The following is a 21,100-nucleotide window of genomic DNA, read 5'->3' on the forward strand; positions in this document are numbered from 1 at the left end:
CTCTCTTCCTTCAATACTGATGTAGTCAGTATACTGTAGAAGTTACTGACCTGGCCAGGTGTGGGTGTCTTATTGAGGATGAGATTAATAGCTGCCTAGACTCTACTATTTTGACTAGATATCTGTAGACTGTAGTGGAACCATAAACACCATACCTGGAGATAGACATTTATGCTATAGATACTGAAAGTTAGAGGACATGAATCCTATCTTAAAAGCATATGGTCTACATTGTTGTAGTGAGGAGATCTAAATAACTGCTGTGCTCTATACACCTTTGCACTGTGCTCTCTTTGTATAGATGACATTTAGCAGCTTCCTGGGGCCATAGTTTCAGAGGCTGTCATTGTCGAGTAGTTGCCTGTGTGAGGTACAAGTAGGAACTAAGGATTTAATTTAATATCCAGATTCTGTATATTAGTCAAAAGGCTGGGAGAGATGGAAGGAACAAAATGCAACTTTAAAAATTCACAGACAAGACTTTTCAGCTACAGATTTCTTAAATGCATATTTGTTTTATGTTTTACATGATTTATTTAGATAAATCTTCTCGTTATGAATCATGGTAATATGTTATACTAGATAATTATACTCATATAAATTATTTCAGTTACCTTCTAAAATTTTCATCATAAATTTGATGCAGTATCATCAAAATAGAAACAGTATTTTTTTTAAACTTTGAGTCATAGCCAGTTGAATACAAGCATATGCTAATACTGCTAGATGCAAGTGGCATTTTATTGCTTCTTAATATTATCTGATTTATCTCTCATTAGGTGTTATTTTAACTCTGTAGTGGTGTGGGGTTTTTTCCAGAACTTTATAAATTAAAAGAGCATTACTTTAGAGCCAACTTCATAATGTGTTGTGTCATTACTGAAGAAGTCATGTATTCTGAAAGTCTAGAAAATAATCTGTAATAGTGCAATATATTGATTGATTTTAATTTCCCCAAAGAATTTTCAGAAGCCTTTTCTAAAAACCAGTGTGGTGTTATTGGTAGAGAACAAGTAGAAGTTAGACAAAGTGCAAAAAGTTTAAATTCCAGTGACATACTGAATTCACACAAGCTTCATTTGAAGGTGAGGTTTTTTTATCAAAGAATGACTTTCATTCATTTCAGTATAATAAATTTTGTATAAATCAGTGTAGGTAATCAGACTTTGTGGGCATGCATACACATATACCACACACTGATAACAAAACCAGCAACAGTATTCCTAAGGAAGAGGATCCATGCATCTGTCTTTCTGCTATTCTCACTAAAAGATTTGTAAAATGGTTGTGATATTTACTGTTTCTAAGAAACGTAGCATATTTAAAACTAAGAAGTATCGGTTGTTTGGAAATGGGGCATTTTAGAAGGTGGTCAGTGGTAGATAAGAAGTGTGTAATATGAGGATGAGTAGTTTTTAGATTGACATACTAAGTCCTCCCCATACCCCAAGAATGCATTTGAAATTTTCAAACAATGTTTAACGTATTAGAGTGCTATGGAGCTGGGGCTATTGTTTTTCAGTCAGGCTGATGTAACTTTGATTTAGCTCAAATACTGCATAACACTAAATGTAATGGATTACTCTTCTTTATGTCTTTGTTTTTGCTTTTTTTTTTTTTCTTTCTGTTCATTTTTTCAAGTCAGCGTCTAGCATTGAATGCCACTTCTGGAATGATCACTAGGATTCTTTTGTGGTCTTAGATCTTTTATGATGAATGATCAGCTAAATTGTTCAATGCTGGGTGGGAGGGCGAGTTTGATTTTTGCTTTCTACACTGTATGTTGTCTGGTATTTCAATTAGCCCTCAAAAAACCACGGTTTGTAGAGTTGAACACCGACATTTATTTTGCTTTAAATTTCTTTAAAGTATTTGTATTGATAAGGAAAGATGATTCCAAAAGTAATTCACACAATTAACAGAAGTTATGCGCAGGAAATACCAGCTCTTTCACTTGAAATATAGTTGATCACTCTAATACTGCTTTGTGATTCTGACCTCTCAAGTTGGAGCTCCTCAGTTATTCATCCCCTTCAGTCTGACTTGATGCTTTTGGATTAGTGGTGGACAGCTTGTAAGCACTGGTCTATGTAGTTTGCAGTATAGCCAATTGGAACACTTACCTTTTTAATATTCAAGTGTCAGCCTATCCCACTAGTGTGATTAATCAAGGCAGATGCTGCCAACTGCATTCTTGGGGGTTCTGAGTTCTGAGAAGATGAATATTCGAAACATCTTCATTTGAGTCCATGTTGCTGATTAAAATGGATGTTATAAAAATGTAGAAAACTCAGGGGCCCAAGGAATGTTTCTGGATAATTCCTTTCATGTCTGAAAAGTAAGATTCTGGTTTTGAAATAGCTGCTAAAACTATTTTTTCTTCCTGCAACTTTTTTTAGGCCTTGGTTAATTGGGATCCCGTGGATCAGACTGTTCTAGCTAATGAACAGGTGGATGACAATGGTTGCTCATGGCGTTCAGGAGCAAAAGTGGAACAGAAATACCTCAAACAGTGGTTTATCAAAACGACTGCTTATGCAAAGGTATGAGAATACAGGTTTTTGAAATTATTGGTAGCACTTAAAAGAGGTGACTTTTCATCCAGAAATATGCGTAGAGCTGAATGTGGTCTTTTATATATGCATGTTTGTGTAATACATGATTATATAATAATATACGTGATCTATCCCTGTGTATGTGTGCATATAAAAATTATTACCCCTGAAATCTTTCTGCTCACATCTTTAAGAATTCTAAGTAATTGGTGTGGGATTAAATTCTGAAGAAATCAAAAAGCATAAATTAGAGGTGAATGATTTAATTTTGCATTCACACGTTGTCATCCCGTATTTACCATCGAGTACTTTTCTGCATATTTTGGGTGTACAGCTGTGCAGTCTTTTGAACTAGAAATTTGCCTGGTCAACCTGTTGGACTTAGGAGCATGGTCTAAGCAGTGGAGTACAGCATGTCACCTAGCATTCATTTCCACATGTGTCTGAACTATATTTCTTTATGATTAACTGCTCTTTATTGAAGATTCATGTGGGCCTTCTATTTTACTTTACTTCATACTCTACTCAATTATCTGTATTTTAAAAAATATTTTCAAGTTACTTAAACATGCTTTTTTGTTATGAGCTCAAATTTTGATTGTGATGGGACAGCATAGCTTCCACATCTAGGAATTCTTCAACAAAATTTTGGCTTTATGTTCTCTGAGATTAAAGTATTGATTTCCCGTTTTGTCTGGGTGAAGTTTTTATTTCATCCAAGTGTCCTGTGTATTGAGACTTCAAGAACAGATTGAGAATGTTATTGCCAAGAAAATATTAAAAATTCATCTTTGACCCTTTTGCTGAGCCTCAGATTCAAGAGACCGAATTTCCACGATCATCCAGGGAGAAGAAACCCAGTTCTCACTCTAGGTCCATTCATAATAAAGAGAAAAACTTTAGATATCCTGCTGATGCTTTGGTTTATCATACACAGAGAGAGTACTTGAGATGCATGCTTTCTGATCGTGCTGCCTGTTCTGGCAGTAAAGAGGGAACATTTGCTATAGCTGAAGGAAAAATAGAGCATGTCTGCACAATCACAAAATTATTACAACGTTGTGAGCTTTTTCTTGGTGCTTTTTGTCACTAGATTTCATGATCACCTTTGTGATATTTCAGAGTCTGCCCCAATTCACTGTTTCCCACAGTTTGAAGCCAAAGTTTCACTAGAGTTTCTGCCTTTACTGATGCATCTTTTGTCTTCTGTCTTTATAAAGACTGTAGGAAATAATGACTGGTATTTCTGGGCTGTGTCCATTCTTGCACCAAATCACTCTTTACTTCTCTCCCTCTAAAAGGAGTGAATCAGCCTTAAATTTTTACTCATAAAGACAAAGACAAGACTGAAGAGCTTGTCAGTAACCCTGAAAACACCCTTGGGTTACGGGTTTATTACTTCTTGCTCGCCATCCACCCTCCTCTAGGAAGGAAGATTTATCTTTTGTCTTTAGTCTCTGACCTAAGAAATGTCCTTACAAGAAAGACATCAGATCTTGCGCATCTCCCACATGTCATTCTCCAGTAAGTAGGCTCAGCTGATGACAAGAAGGAACTTCAGTCTCCACAACATCCCCTCATCTTCCCCCCAAAGATGGCACCTCAGGAGGCTACCATATCCGCTACATACATGAAGGGCAAAAGTGCAAACAACCCCATGTTCTTGAACATCTTAGTGGCATCACGAATGAGAGCTGCCTCTACTGTTCATTTGGGGATGATTGTTTATATCAGCTACAAAACCTTTATGCATTACTACAGAGGACAGTTGAGTATTCTACAGATCTCTGTAAAGGTTTCCCCAAATTTTGTTCTGTGCATGATTGATATTCTGTAGGGTCTATGCTAGCTGATAGAACCAGGTCGATGAATGATGCCATACTGCTCCCAACTCGAGTGCTTTGGCAAGCATTGCCTTCATGTGCTCCCACTTCTTGTACAGTGACAGATGCTACCAAGTATCAGCAGGTGGTTTGGATTTTCCTTTTTACTCACCCTCCACTGACTCCCGTTTTTGTTGCTGTGGTTCTGGCACATTTTAAACAGTCTCGATATGCTTCTTTTGGCAAGGGCTTTAAACATTTGGTTGTAGAGGGGGTGAAAAAATTACTTTTTTTTCCCCCAAAACTTTCAGATAAGAATAGCACATTACCAGACTCTGCTATTTTAAGTCCAGTATCTGATATTAGATGGATTTCATGCTTTGGAAAATTAAGATAAATAAATTCCCTTTTTTGGTACTTTTTTCTTTCAAGTTGCAAGAGGCTAGGTAACATAGCATGTTGTGTCTTACTTCCTGAAGAAGACTGTTTTGGCCATACAACTCTGAATGGTCCATGAAACACAAGCTGTAATTGAAGACTGTCCATCAGAGGGTGACTGTCTCTGAGCTAACACTGGCCAAGTACTTCAATCTCTTAGAGACTCTGCCTACACTGACATAACCAGGGTGCTTCACAATAGCATTTTGACAGCAGCCAAATTACAGATCTTAAATGATACAACTTTGGCTCCTCTTTCTGAATATTTTGAGTAACTATCCGCAAAACTCAACTTTGCACACATTTCTTCATTCCTTACAGTAGTCATACCAGGACTTTTCAAGGCGTGGTAAGAGACATGAGTCCTTCCTTCTAAATCTGTTTCTTTTGTACACTTTTTCTTCAGATTCAGGCTGTTGATAGTTGATCTGAATCCATATCATCCTAAATAGTGTAGTGTTGAACACCATGGTTACAAGCAATCACTCTTCCTAGCCTATTCCTCAAGCCTTCTTCCCCACCTCTTTTTAAAAGCCCTTGCCAGGACACCAGGTGTTATTGAGAGGGAGACGTTCATTTACCTTTATCATTTCCAGAGCCTTTCATCTTGGAGCAGAGGATCCAGATTTTACAGATCTAGTCCTAATAGGTGTGGAGGAAAATGACATCTCTAACTTTAAGAAGCCAAAGATCTTTAATCACTGATATGATTGTAGGATGATAACAGTAGTGGTGATAATACCTTCACTTCAGCAGGGTGAGTTACTTCATATCTCTTGATCTTGAAAACACTTATTTCCATAAAGAGATTTTCCTGGCTTACATCATGGACCAGAACCTCTACCAGTACAACTTCCTTTTCTTGAAAGTCTTTGCTGTTCAGAGACTTCAGATATCTGTGATTCTAATGATAAATGAGTATAACAATTAAGTTCTTTATGGATCTCACTTCTCTTTTTCTTCAGTTGTTTAAGGCTCTCCGTGAATCTGTGTATCGTACCTTCCCTGCAGTTACTTACAGGCACTTGAAGGCTGCAGTAGTAGACAGCATTTTTATGCAAGCTGGGCTTAGATGGTCAAGGTTACTTATGGTACTTCATATGCCAGACTCCTGTAAATGGAAAGTCTGAGAGGTCATTATAAAGATTATTCTCAATGGGACTGGAGATTTCAAATCCATGGTCAACTTTTATTGCATTAAAAAAACAATAGAAGTCAAAGTTTGGCCTTCTAGAACTTGTCTGGCCCTGAGGTCTTTATTCCCCATTTCTGAGTCAGTTGCCTGTTGAACATCTTTTGTCCAGTTCTGCTTCTTTTGAAGGTGTCCAGAAGGTTAAGGCAAGGTGGTGCCAGATTAGCGTGGCCAAAATCATTCTGATTCAAACAAAGATCTACGTTTTCTGTCAGTATAGAGTAGCTTTTAGGTCTTTGAGGCATCTGTCAGAATTTGTATCAGAACACACCTGGTCCCCTATGTCCTGTATCTCACAGCTTGGAAAAGTTCATGGGCACAGAGCAGATTTATTCCTTCCTTGTACGAGATGTTCTTACTAGGTTCGGGCAGAGGTAGAGAGCTAAATGGTTCAGGCTTACAGTGAGTTGTATGGCTAGATTTCTGTTATCCACTGAAGTGTCATTACTTCTTATTTTTAAATTAAAGAATGGGAAGCAATAAGAGGTTATCTGATAATAATTTAATCCCTGCACCCTTTGGGGAAGATTTGTATTTTTTTCCCTTTTTGGCTGCTTTAAGACTGTTAGTACTCTTTAAGTGTGTTCTGCTTCTCCCACTCATCTTTCTCCAGTGAGGCCTTAATCTGGTTTTGGTATCTCATGGGGAAAGCTATTTGATTCTGGTCACCTTCTGCTTGCACCTTCAATGGTGACTACTATTTCTTCTGAAAAATTTACAGAAATTCAAGACCAAATGTCAGAAAGCTTCACCTTTCTTGCCCTTCTTCTGCAACAAGGCTCCCTGCAAATCTGTTCCCTATTCCTTCCAGAAGTTATCTCTGAGTTTTCTTGAAGTTATCCCTGAGTTTCCTTTAAGTTGATGTAGTGGAAAAGCATGTTGAAAAAAAGCTTTATATTTGGTAAGTAACTCCTTTCCTGTGTGGTTTAGAGGAAAATGTAAGACTTTATTTCATAACTATGTTTTGTAGACAAGGTTCCATTTAAAATACCTTTAATGAATCTGCTATCCCTTAGTTCTTCATGCAAATTACCAGCTAGCAATAATAGCTGAATATATACATATACAATTTATTTCCTACTTGGAACATCAACAAATTGTTTTGTTGTAACTATTCAATCTATTTATACTGCATATTGATGATCTTTCTAGTCCTCTGTGTTCTTCTTTTTCACCCATTTATCACTTTGTTTTCTCCTGTTGTTGTCTTCTCACAACCTTAATAACAATAAATACTAGCAAGGGTGATCTTAATCTGTAATACTTAAATTACTAATCAAATAGCAGCAAGGAGTTACATGATCAGTAATGGACTGTGAAGTCATCTGGTGTGTTACAGGACTCAGTGTTTCATTCCTACACACACTATTCTTTGGATTTCAGTTGTGTCCAGAGCAATCATCTTCTGTGGATTTGCTTTGATTTCTTTATTGTTACTGCGCCAGCTCCTAGTCTTTTCTTGAAATAAAAAGCACAAACAAATGAAGCTGTGTTGGCTCACATGGCAATTTACCGTTGGCAGTGAATATTTTTCAAAGAGCAGAAATATTGACCATGCTTTAAACGCTTAGCAGAAAGCATTTTGGTTATGTAAAGTAATAAAGTAATCATGACCCATTTTTTAAACTGTGAAGTACATGTGAAATGGTCTAGCAGCTTTTATGGATTTTTAAAGAATGTTTTAATTGTCATTTTTCTTTTGACAGATTTCTTTGATAAAAATATAATGCTTTAACTGATGGCATTATTATTCAAATTGTTGTCTGTGCATTTAAGATGTTTAAGCTAAAACAGTTGCTATGGTTACCCAGATGAATCTGTAGGCAGATTCATTGGAAAAATCTATCTGTAAATGTTAGTATTTTCTGTCTGTACCTGTAAATTGCTATTACGGTTTTTTATGCACAGTCAATGAGTCCTTCAAATCAGAATCTGTAAGTTTAGTCTTTGCATAGTCCCTGTTCTAACTAAATTATTTTAAGACATTTTTTTCATATTTTACTTTTCAAAAATCATCCAAATAACTGGAAAATTATTTTGTTCAAAAAAATCTTAAATAGAAGCAACAAGTTTTGCCTTAAATCATCTGCCTTTTTTGCACAGCAATAAGAATATATTTTTAATTTAAATAGTGGGAAAAGTGACAGGGCCTACAAAATTCTGCCACTCTAATTTGTAGTTGCCATGCAGATTAGTAGTACTTTTTCTTAGTTGTTTATTTGGGGGGTTTTTTTGTACAGGTATTTAGAGATAAATCCTTCTCATATTCCGTGGAGTGCAGGAACTTAGATGTTTCGCATGGTGCTGACTGTAAAGGGAAAACGACAAACGATCTAGCGGTTCTTCTCCATCTTTTCTGTGGGTTTGTGCTGCATCTGACAGTCCCTTTGTCTGGTCTGAATAGATTTGGAATTTCACGTAATCATATTTTGCTTGATTTTTTTATTTTCTATTTTATTTCTGAGCTATTAAGCAGAATGGTAATGAAATGTAATGAAACTGAAGTACTGCATTTTAGGATGTTAGTCTTGACAGTTATTTGGATTTCATAGCATGAGGTAATGCCTCATCATTGAGGAGAATTGAAATGCTGGCTCTTTAGTTTTTCATGCTTTATGTGTGATTTTTTCACTTCCCACACTTGGGGTCTAACTTACAGTTGTGTTCTTCCAACAGAATGGGTCTGATAAACCTTGCTTTGAAACTCTTCCTCTTGAGTCAAGCTGAGAGCTCTCTCCTGGACAGGGACCAAGAGCATTGTCTCCACAGCTTGCTTAGCACTTCATTAATAAAAAAATGACACCAGTTTTATCAACTTGGCAAGACATAAAATTGTTCATGGATATCCAGACCAGGCTGATCTCCTATTAGTTTAAATGTAGCGTCTCATTTGATGCTGCAGCAATATAAACTTAAGTTCTGTTGCTGTAAGATTAATCAAAACAGTGAATACTCAGTACTACTAAAAATGATAACAAAAGTTTTAAAGAGATTTTATATTTATGGATTCAATTACTCATCCCAAAGATATGCTTCATTATATTTGAAAGGGTATATCTTCTGTTTGGTAATTGCTACAATGAGAACAGATCTGGAGAGCAAATCTGGAGAACACTGGCTTTACTTTTTGCTTTTGAGGAGTCATTTCTTTGCCTCAGTTCTGTGTAATCAAACCAGAGGTGTTTGTTGACCATAAATTATAGGGTAAGAAAGGGGAAAACTGGTGACAGTTCAGACATCTATGAGAGAGAATTTGAAGTATATGCAGTATCTGTGTTACTGCTCCATTTTAGTGTATGTTTTCAGTATACTTCACACATGGGAAATAGGAGTCAAGAGTGACCTACAATACTACAGGCAGAAACTACTGAAGGTAAAAGAAACAAAACAAGAAGACATTAAATACCAGCAGAAGCTGTACTGCATAATCACAGTTGGAACTGTGCAACAAAGTGTAAAACAGAGAGCAGCCTAACTTCAGTTTCCTTCCTGTACCTTAGTTAATATATTAAGTTGTATTAAATGATTTCATGTAATCATTAGTTTATATTTGGTTACTCTTTTGGGAGGTTGGTCAAATAAAATGAAGAATTTCATTTTAATCCAAACATGTCTTGAATATTTCTTTGACTCTTCCTCAGAAACAAAGCTTCTTAATTTTATTTTATTAGAAGACAATTTTATTTTTCTAATGAATTTAATGCCTTTGAAATGAAACCTTTTGTTGACCTTTTTGTTTTAGTCTTGTTATGTTGCAAATTTGACAAACTTCATTAAAGTGTCTTCATTGAAAAAAGAGTAAACATTCGGCTTTATAGCCAAATACTCTTTAAGTATGAAATTAGTGACAGTCATTGATCATACTAAAAACTTTAGGTCCTCAAGTCAGAGACTTCATTTTTTAGGGGCTCAGCAGAATCCTTCCTCTTTGAACTATGAGCAAGGGGACTTTTGGAGTTGAGATACTCTTGGGAAATTGTAAAGCACTTCTGCTCTTTGATTTTTATGAACTTTTTTTTGTCTGAAGATTGCTAAACTGAAGTTCTGTTTCTCTATGAATGTTCAACAGACTATAAACAGCTGGATATGTGAGATCAGTTTTCCACTTTCAAATGCTTTACTTTTAGTTTCAGATTTGGTCATCATTGTCTGATGAATTTTCAGCAAACTCATCTTGATTTTGTGACCCTCTGATTATCTGAGCTGGTTGACTTTCATATTCTAGCGATGTCAGAATTTTCTAGGTGTTCTGAAAGAATAAAGCAGTCCTGTGAAACATTAGTTTATCTTGAGTCTTCAACTTCTCCAGCACTTAAGTCAAACTTTTCCTAAAGGTGTAAGAGCCTTGAAGTCATTCTCATCCCTGAATGTAGCTTTGATTTCTTTAACTTTTTCCTGACCCTGTCTGTCTTTAGATGTGGAAGACTGCCAAAATGTATTTATGCTTTACCTTGACTTGTGTTTAATCAAGATGGGAGTAATTTCTCCTGTAATTAAACATACGCATTTGAAGTTTTCTTGTCTCTTCCCAAGACATGGAAAATTAAAGTAGAAACACTCTACCTAATGTTTCCAAGTTTCTTACTATTAAGTCATCATCAAAAATTTGAAAATGGAGTTTATTTGGTGAGCTTATCACTCTCTGTTTAGTGGATTGTAGTGCTGCTGTTGTTCTTTGTCCCTTACAGGCAGAGTCCAACATGGTTTTACTTTTGTTTATTTGCCTATGTGCTAGGAATCTTTTTGTTGATTGTCTTTTCTGTGTTACCTAGTTAACAAACTTGTGGCACAGATGACAAGGAGTTATGTACATGCCTTTAAGTGTCAAAATTTTTGATTAAGGAATCATATCAGTAATTGCAAGTTAATAATTGGAGCAGAATTCATGGGACTACTTTAATGATTGAGATGTTTCACCAAGTATGGCAGTGATTTTAAAAAAGAACATGGAAGCAAAATCCATGGAGTTAAATCTTAAATTTTCAAACACTAGCTTATAATATTCAGGAGTTTCTATGCTAGCAGTGGTCAGCTTCAATTCAAGAGTTTTGTATACCCAAACAGACTACATGTAACTTTTAAAAATTAGTAATAGTTTTAACATATATTTATAGATTTATGATTTTGCAGAGTGTAGGGCAATTGGATTTGAAAACAAAAATGTTTTCAAAAGGATTTCCCTTAAGCAGTTTTTTAAAACCTCCTAATTTGAATGGATTAATTTTGAATATACAAGTGGATTCATGTGTGTAAGTATTAATGTGTTTTTCTGCTTTCCTGTTAGTGAGTATCCTAGGTTAATTTACCATTTAGAAACTTATTAACTTGCTAGCAGTATACATACTGTATATTTTTTGCCTCTTTAACACTCTGTAAAGTGTTTGTGTTTTGCATGTTGTTCATTTTTTACTTCACCTGCTATTCGTAGCCTTGACAAGAAGCCAAAGTAGTGTGTTGAGTACAAAAACCAGAGAGTCATAATTCCATACTGAAAATTATTTTAGATTTTTCTGGTTGTGGTTTTTTTATCATGCTATACTACTGTTCGTGTGCATATTAAGATGTGATGGGTTTATGTTTGCAAACTGCTAGGCTGTGCCATCATGCAGAATAAGGTTTTTTTATCTTCATTCGGGTGGAGCTAACTGGGCTCTTACTGTATTTAGCTGCATTAAGCAATTGCATTATCAAGAGAAGTATTGGGCTAAGTCAAACTGTAGTCTATAACTCCTAATAAGGCCAACTAACCAGAGTTAAAATCATTATCACACACACGTTAAGAATCTTGATGTATTAATCCTGCAGTGAAAAAAACATCTAGAAAGTTTTGCTGGCAAGACTGTACAGACTGTACAGTTTCAGTAGAGCACATGCACATTTAGCTGCTTCTGCCAGCAAAATGTAATGTAGAGTAGGATGGATATCCAAGCAGGAGAATTTATAAAAATATGCTAATGCGTCCAGCCAGTTCTCTGTGTATTGGCACAATTTCTTTCTTTCTGAAATGCACAAAATTCCTACAAAGAATGTATCTCAATATTGTATATGTATATCTCTGTATCTATATATATATCTCCAGTTACTCGTTATTCGTTGGTAGGTGTATATGTACATGGATTATTCATGGCAGATAAAGTTTAGAAGTCTCTGGAACACTAAAATTAGTGAGAATAATGAAAATTTAGAATATAGTATACTTGCAATTGTGACCTAAAACTGATTAAAGTTAAAAACCTTCCAAAACCTTACCATTCTTTTCTTTATAAATCATTAGAAAACTAATTTGATTTTTAAGGATGTAGAAAGTAATAATCCCAATTGGTGGTGTAATATGATTTATGAAGGAGATGCCCTTTGTTGTATTTTGAATGATAGATATAGAACAGAGTATATCTAGAAAGTAATTCTTATAAAATCTTGTATGCATCTGACTTTGAAAATATTTAAGAATGTAGTTAAAACACAACAGTTGGAAAAAGAAGTAGTTGTATATTCACTAATTATCTAACTACCTACTATTTAATTTAAGAAGCACATAGTAGCTAATGTCCATCCTTGCAGGTTGTTAGCGATTAATGAGATAATAAAGAGCTTGCACGTTTGATGTTGGGAATCACAGCTGAAGGAAAAATTACTCAACACGTTGCCTTATTCTTAGAGTTTAACTCTAATTGTTCAGCATATCCACCATCTGTCTGAGTGACTCATGCCTTTGGCTTTACTTCTGCCAAAGTAAAGATTCTGGACAGTTGGAGTATTCTTAACAAAAATATGAAGTGTTAGGAAGTGAAAAATGAGATGAGTTTTGAGTTATGCATCTCTTTGTACATCTTCTCCTTTACTTTTTTATATATCTTGTTTATTAAAAACATACTGTTCAAATCATGTAGACAAATGTTAGTTGACTTGGAATAGTCTGTTATGCTTTCATGCTACACACCAGAAAGCACGTAAATACATGGATATATCTGTTGCTGAGTATAAATATCCATAAAAGTTAGAGGTTGGCTGTTGGACATTACGGCTAATGAAGGAGCCAACACTTAATTTCTTCTCTGCTGCTTAGTATAGAAACATAGAATCATTTAGGTTGGAAAAGAGCCTTAAGATCATCAACCATAAACCTAACACTGCCTAGTCCACCTGAAAACCATGTCCCTAAGTGCCGTGTCTACACATCTTTTAAATACCTTCAGGGATGGTGACTCCACCACTTCCCTGGGCAGCCTGTTCCAATGCTTGATAACCCTTCTGTGAAGAGTTTTTGCCTAATATCCCATCTAAACTCCCCTGGTTCAACTTGAGTCCGTTTCCACTCATCCTATCACTTGTTGCTTGGGAAAAGAGACCAACACCCACCTCACTACAATCTCCTTTCAGGTAGTTGTAGAGAGCCATAAGGTTTCCTCTCGGCCTCCTTTTCTCCAGACTAAACAACCCCAGTTCCCTCAGTCACTCCTCATAGGACTTGTTCTCTAGACCCTTAACCAGCTTTATTGCTGGTTGCTTCTAATAATTATATTATTACAATATATATATTTTCAATTTAATATGGAGCCCTTATTATTATGATTTGGGTTGGGTTTTTTACAGGGCAATATCACCTAAAGATTCCACTCAATTTTGCAGTCTGTTGTGCTTGGTAAAATACCATTATGAAATACAAAAAATACACGGGCAGCTGGAAAGTCTTATTTTGCCATTTAAAGTCAGACCTTGAAAATTTTAGGACATGTAAATGTCTTTTGTCTGACTGCCATCTCCAGACTATTGTCTAGAACAACTAATCCAATGTTGGCTTCATACCTGCAAGCACATCTATGTATCTGTAGTCTTGTTCTGCTCATTAGGTCACTTACACTTCCCACAAGTTACACCCATTGGGAATATTTTTTGTATTTGTTTTCACCTAAGGGCTTTGTTCTGTGTTTAAGGGTTAGTCCATTCAAAAGGAAGGCTTATTTTAACAACAACAGGGTCTCTGTTGGAAACAACATACCTTTGGTTTGCGCCATATTAATTCTGTTCTCAGAGATGAATTTGAGGCAGCAGTAGTATAAAAACACCTCTTCCTGTGTTTTTACCAGCACTTTATCATTTTGCTGTTAGTTATAATTAAACCCGTAGTCTTAATCTGTATGCTTAAAATAGCTGCATGTCCTAATTCTTTCTTTTATTGCATCAGGCTATGTTTGATGCTTTGTCCGATCTCCCTGAGTGGTATGGTATAAAAGAAATGCAAGCAAATTGGATAGGTGACTGTGTTGGATGCTGTCTTGACTTCTTGCTAAAGGTAGGTCAGAAATTTCAGTGCTGCTGTCTTTGTTGGGCTAACCACAACTCCTGAAATGTGTGATGGGAGTGGATTTTCAGATCTAAAAATCTTAAAACCTACTAAAAGAGATTATTATATGTTCATGCCCAGACCAGTACAGATTCCTGAAAACCACTTGTGGGTTGAAGGAATACTCCCTGCTATACTCTTCAGGAAAGGGTTTGTGTGTTCAAGGGCAATATTGGGTGCAAGCTGGCTGTGTGTATTTATGCCAAAATACATGCCAGCTAATAAGCATTCCTGAAAGCCAGGACATTTAGGGGGGCAGTGCCAAGAGCAGTATCAAGTGACACTGCAAAAGCCAGGTGGGATCTAGCTGAGCTTGCTCCTCTCTGCACAGCACCTTCTCTGTCAGTCCCACGCTGACCTCAGGCAAGCCATTTCACTTATATTTGTTCATTATTTCATTTACTACAAACAATAATTAAAATAATGAAAACCACACAATTAGGTAGTGATGGACCTACAGAGAAGTCTAGATAGAAAGAAAGGAGAGGAAGGGAAAAGAAACTTTATGAAAATTATGATTATCTACAGAAAGACTTCAATTTTTTTCCATTTGTCTCAAGAGATGCAAAAGGCTTGTTGAATACAGTAGAGATTTTCAGAGACCATGATGGAATTTCAACCCTTGTGCTTCAAAGCTTTATTGTGCTTATTTACTCTGGTATTTTAAAATACTGAATTTTTGGAAACTTCAAATTGAGACAGCTTAAACTTTCTTAATACCTCTGAACTGCACATGCTATAAGGTGCATTTTTGTATTTAAGTTGTTTTTATCAATTGTTTCTGAAAATGTATATCAATGCCTGTTGTAGAAAACTCTCCTAAGACCCCCATACACTCTACAGTTAATTGACCTAAAATATAAAACCTGTTGATAGTGCCATGTGGTAATTCTTAAGCACTCTTCTATTACTCATATTTTATGTCCAGTTGTTTTAATATTGTGCCACTTCTCATTATTTTATTCCTGTACGTAAGTTGCAGCATTTACTTCATCAGAGAAGCGTAGTGGAAAGCCTGGTAGCTGAGAAAATCTTAAATTCTCTTTAGATTTCAGAGATAACATCTCATTGCTGTTTCTTGCTAACAGGGCATGTATATTACAAGTGAATAGAAGGATTCCAGGTTACTTAATCTAGCTCAGCAGCACAATCTAATGTTACGTATGATTTTAGAAATTTTTGTCAATAGATATATTTGGATAAACTGAGACAAGACAGTAAAGCAACTTTCTCAAGGTCTTAAAAGTAAATTTTGTCAAGGTTTGATTCTGGAAACTCCCTATAGTGGGAATGTATCTGTTTTTGATATTTAGAACTGTAGTTCTATAGGGTGATATAAATTTGTTAGCTGCATAAAAAGGAAGGGGAATCTAAACCCACTGCACTTCCAATGAGAATTTTTCTGATCTTTTTCAGGTTAATGGTAAAGTAACAGAAGAGAAGCTATCAGCTTACACCTATACTCCTGAAGCCATTTATGGAGCTTCCCATTTATATATTTTACCGACTCACAGACTGCTGCATGGGAATAGCAGTCTCAAGGAAGTCTTTCAGAGGGAGTTCATCCCAGGGAAAGGTGATATTTTTCTCATACTGTATTTTGTTGTAGAAGAGTAACAATTTTAGAGAATGATATTCAGAATGTGTGTCAAACTGAGCAGGAGCTGTTCCTGTTGAGAGGTCTTTTGATTCTTGGTATATGTCAAACAGTATTACATCAGCCTGTCCTGGCTTCAGATGTGGTAAGAGCAGCTATGTTAGAGTTCTTCCTTTTATCATGGCTGTAACACTTCACAGTGTATGAAAGCAGTGGAACAGATTCTTGTTTTCTTATGTACCAGAAGTGAATAGTCCAACTCTGGCTATGTCAGCCCATTGGAAAATCTCCTGGCTATATGGTAATTTGTCATTAGCACAAGGACAGCAGAGCCAGCTCTTGCACCAGCCATGATATGTTCCTGTCATAGGAAATCTAAGGAGGACAATAGATGACTAACACATAGCAAAGTGGATCACTGATAGATAGGAGAATAATACTTTGCTGTGCAGATCCTTGATTAATGCAGGACTCTAATGGAGTAAATTCAGAGTATCCCCATGGCAGGCCATGGCTTGTACAGAGCATACAAATAGTGGTAGTTCTTCAATTGGCATTAACTGGTTTCCTGAATGTTCCTACCACCAATTCTGCCTGTATTTAGTATACCTGGCCTACTATTTTTTTGTCGTTTGGAAAACCTGAAAAATTACAAGAGCAAGTACAATGTATACTGAACATTTTTGTTTCCACTTGAGGCTGGTGTTCAATATTTATTGTTTTTCCTCAGTGGTAAAGATGATCTTCATTGTTTATATAACATCTGATGTCAACAGCAATGAAGCAGGAGTCTTGTGGAAAATTGTGATGGTTGCACAGGAACTGCTTTATTTTTGAGTGCTTCATTTCTATAACCTTAAAAAGTTTGCTTGCTAGCAGAAAAAAAAAGGGACCCTGAATGTGTTGAGTATGTAGAGCTCTTGTCTTGAAGCTGAGCAGAGCTTGGAGAATTTTTGTTAAGGAACAAAGGAATAAGTTTGTGGTTCTTACAGTTCAGCCAAATCAAAGCACTAACTGCAGAAACATATCCATGCACGTGCCTGTATCTTTGTTGGATTTTGTGCTTTAAGCCAAACTACACAAGTGCAAAATGTGGTTTTAATAAAGACAACAGTATATTTTTTTATATCATTTTTATGTGGAAATACTTGGAAAAGCTTTTTTGTGTCTGTTAACAATAAGCTTTACCTTTTGGTTGAGCTAAATTAAGAAACACTCATTTGGAATAGTAACAGCCATAAGTCCTTGAAAAAGAGGCACAATTCCAGAATTGTAGCTCTGCTATTGTGTATTCCTGCTACTTTTAAATATATGCATTCTTCAGTTGAAATTGGCTGATATTTCTTACTGTTTCTTGAGCATTTCAAAGGCACAGACTGGTATTTTCCAAAGAAGAGAACATAAAGGCGAGCAATTTCTACATGGACTTTCAGATTTGCATTTCAGCCATGGTACATATGGAGGGCAAACAATGGCATTTAATTAAAAAGAAATTGTGGATGGCCTTGAATAGACCATATTTTCATATTAACCAAGACTTAAAAAAATAAATCATCAGTAACATTAACATTTTAATTTAATTCTTTGTAATTGTTTCCTTTTCAACAGAGATAGTCTTGTAACTCCCTTTCTTCACTGTGTTGTCATTTAAATAATTTAGAGGCTATGTTTTTATGTTTTCTAGGAGAGAAAAAACCCCAACTGTTGTATTGGAAAGTAGTTTAAAGTTCCAATAGCTTTACTCTTGGAGTACAGTTCTGTATTTTAGGCTATTATTATTTAAATAGAGGTGAGCAACCAGTTTTTAAACCTTCAATTTTTTAGCCTAGAAAAATTTATGTTAATTTAGAATCTGGTGTAAGTCTTCTAGTTTTGACAGCATGATGTATCTGAAGTAAAGATTTGACCCTTACATTGTTCATTATCTCATTATAATACTATGCATACATTCTTTTACATTTGTAACTGTAATATCATCTCTTTACGACTATTATAATAATGATGGGAGCAAATGAGCACAAGAAAGAATGCCTTCATAAACGGGAGTTATTATTTTCGGTTCCAGCATAAAATCAAAATTATTGCTGGGAGGAAGAGAGAAGTTATTTTTAAAAGCAGACTTTACTACCCACTCAGCTTCCTGTTCATGAGGTTTTTTGGGTAGTTGCTTTTAAAGAGCGAAATTATTCCTTTTGTACTTTTTTTAAACACAGGGAGGAAAGCTATGTGCAGTGGTTCGAGTGTGGGAAATTTTCTCTTTTCTCTAGAATATGGATATCTCAGACACCTGAAATTTGAAAAAGTGATAATCAGAAATAAATAAATATATCCCTTGTGTTAAGGAGAGTCATGAGATATAGCAGCCGTATTCTCTAAAATGCTGTTACTTTATTTCAAGCAGATTTCATGCATTGCAATACAAGCCTTTCCTCAGCTTAGCTATGAAGATACGAAGGATGCTCTTAGCAGTCTGTATTTTAATTAATTATAATCAACTTAAAGGCACTGAAAAAGTTAGAAACTGGTCCAAATTGGGATCTGGGCTTTGAATCCTCAGAACCTGGATTATTCAGATTTGATTTTCTTCTTGCTGAGCCACCCAAGCTACACATTTCAGTAAATTAATTTCAGTTTATCACAGTTCTCACCCTTGATTCTCTCCTCTCTCCCCTTCCCAGTGGACACTGGGTTCCTCATCTCTAATATGAATATGAATATTCTATCTGGAAATCAATAGGTTATTTAGGTGCTTTTTTTTAACAGTGGTCAATATTTCTTATGCTTTGTAGCTCTTCTGTAAGAAAGCAAATCATAAGTGTAGGACATATGCTCCCCTTCAGTTTCATTTGAATAACTGGATTTTTTACATAATTTTGTAACAATGTATATAAGTCAGGACTTACTAGAACCGATTTATACAACTTTACAGCAGACCTGCATTTTGGCCAAGGACCCAATTTTTTTATTATAATCCAAATCTTACTCTGTTTTCATTCAGGTGTTTTTTGTAAGTATGTTTTCTAATCATGAAAATTTTACCAGTCCGACTTACTGAAGATTTTGGTACGTCTGAGCTTTTTAGAAATGTGATTAGGCTTTTCATTTTCTTTCTTTTTTAAACAAAATAATAATATAAATTTAATGCATGTTTAAGATAAACTAAGTTCTAATATTAAGTAATGTTCTTAGCATATCTTCTGTCATATTTTACTTACCGTGATTGTTACATTTGTTTTCAGACTCGCTTACTTCAGTGACAGCTGTGAATTTGCTTACCGATCAGGAGATTCCTGTAGTCATCTCAGCAAAAGACAATTTTGAGAATTTTCTTGATACTAAAATAGGTATGTGACATTTAATGTGTAAGTGGAATGGTAAAGTTTTCGGTTGCTGTGTTGGAGCATGAGATACTCTTGTGGTTAATCTTTGAACACAGTGGCTCTCTTCTGGACTTTGGAACTCTGTTCTTCATTCCTGTTCTTCATTAGTGAAGAAGGAAGGGAGAAGTAGCTATGTGGAATCTGTCTGGAGGAAGAGATTTATATGATGATTAATTTTAATGGTAATATTATAAAATTAGTACATTTAATGAGCTAAATTTGAGGATCTGCATCTCTTAAGAGGACTGATTACTTACAGTGCATGTGTATTTGGCTATCTTACCATCCTTAATCAAAACAGAACTGTACCATTGTTTGACATAAACATTTTGCAAACAACCCCAACTTCTAGCTTTTTTTGTGTCTTGTGTTTATATAAATTATGTGTATCCTTACAGAGAAACGTTTCAGACAGAAAAGCTACAAAACTTCCAAGTTTGCCTTTTATCTGATAATATTTGTGTTGAGGTCAGTAAAGTAAATCAGAATAGGTAGTACTTCTGTTCAGGTAGTCTTGGACAGTTATCTTGGAACCTTCATCCCTGAAGGAAGCAGTCCCATAATTTAAGGCATCTGACTTAGGACTGAGGATCCATAAACGGAGGGGGAAGGGTCTTGCTAGAGGATACTCTGAAGCACCTGGGGGGGGCTTCAGTTCTCCAAGCTGTCCTATGAAGCTGCCGGTCTTACTCCTTTGCTGCATAGGGAGCCTAGCCCCTCAACTTGAGCAGCTAAGTACATACAGTTAGATGATGTGACTGTCCTCATAAGTAAAATTAGAAATGGCACTAACTTTTAAAAATGGTGTCCATTTTTATCTGCACCCTCCTAATTTTTGTTTACTCTTGTGTTTTACTGTGGTCTCATCTCAGGTGCATTGAGCACACCATGTCTGTGTGAGTCCTAATAGGAAATAGTTTTCTTCCCCCTTTCTACTACCTTCCTACCTTAACTCCCTTTTACTGCCTCTGTGTTGTTGATCTTTCTTCCTGCCCTGGAGCTGCTACTTTCTTTTCTGTGCCATTGTCTATATTGGCTGTTCCTGCACAATTGGACTGGATAAAACAAGCTGACTGTGCAAAAATGTCTTGGATGACCCTCACAAGGCCGATGGAAATTATCCACTTGGGCAGTAGACCTTACTTATAACATGCCCGCATGTTACACTTTAGAAATCAATCTGTTTTTGAGAGCCAGAACCTTTCCTTTTGTAAGAGAAGCCAAATAATTGAGATACCTAATCTTGTTTTTCATTAAAAGCTTCCAGCTTGCTCACTGGCATGTACCTTGGCCTTATGTCTGTTGGAAACTGGCCAGCTCTTCCCAGGAAGTTCTGGATGCCAGCTGTTGAGCTTTGCGAATGTACATTAATAGCATCGTCTTTTCAAAAGAAGGAAGACCAAAAAGTGGGACCCACTTTTTTCCATTTGCAGAGCATATTGAGAAGCCACCTGTTGCAGGCTGCAGGGCTCTTTGACAAATTAAGATACATACATTATTCTATAACAGGGCCTTGAAATGGCAAGAGTGTACATCTGCTGGAAAGATAGAATAGCAATTCTTATTGTGCTAGTTAAGAAGTTATTTGTTACAGGGGAGTTTTGCTTGGTTTTCTTTAGTTAACAGCTTCTAAACTTCCATATATTGACAGAGTTAATGTATAGCAGGCATTTAATTGCCTGAACAAAGATGATAGTTACACTGGTTTTGAATGAAGTAGTTTGTATATTAATAGTTCTAATGTGCTCAGCAATATGTTGAGAGTTTTTGT

General features: G+C 35.8%; 1 protein-coding gene across 1 annotated transcript in view; it reads left to right on the forward strand.

Moving 5' to 3' along the window:
- The window catches only part of LARS2 (leucyl-tRNA synthetase 2, mitochondrial), a 90,571-nt gene that overhangs the window by 28,714 nt on the left and 40,757 nt on the right, over positions 1–21,100 (forward strand). Inside the window, exons 7-10 of the mRNA XM_074900698.1 lie at positions 2,400–2,543; positions 14,194–14,301; positions 15,769–15,928; positions 19,189–19,293. Coding sequence (XP_074756799.1) covers positions 2,400–2,543; positions 14,194–14,301; positions 15,769–15,928; positions 19,189–19,293 — 517 coding nt within the window. The remainder of the gene's footprint in view (positions 1–2,399; positions 2,544–14,193; positions 14,302–15,768; positions 15,929–19,188; positions 19,294–21,100) is intronic.

The sequence above is a fragment of the Athene noctua genome, chromosome 2 (assembly GCF_965140245.1).
Source record: "Athene noctua chromosome 2, bAthNoc1.hap1.1, whole genome shotgun sequence".
Taxonomy (NCBI): Eukaryota; Metazoa; Chordata; class Aves; order Strigiformes; family Strigidae; genus Athene; species Athene noctua.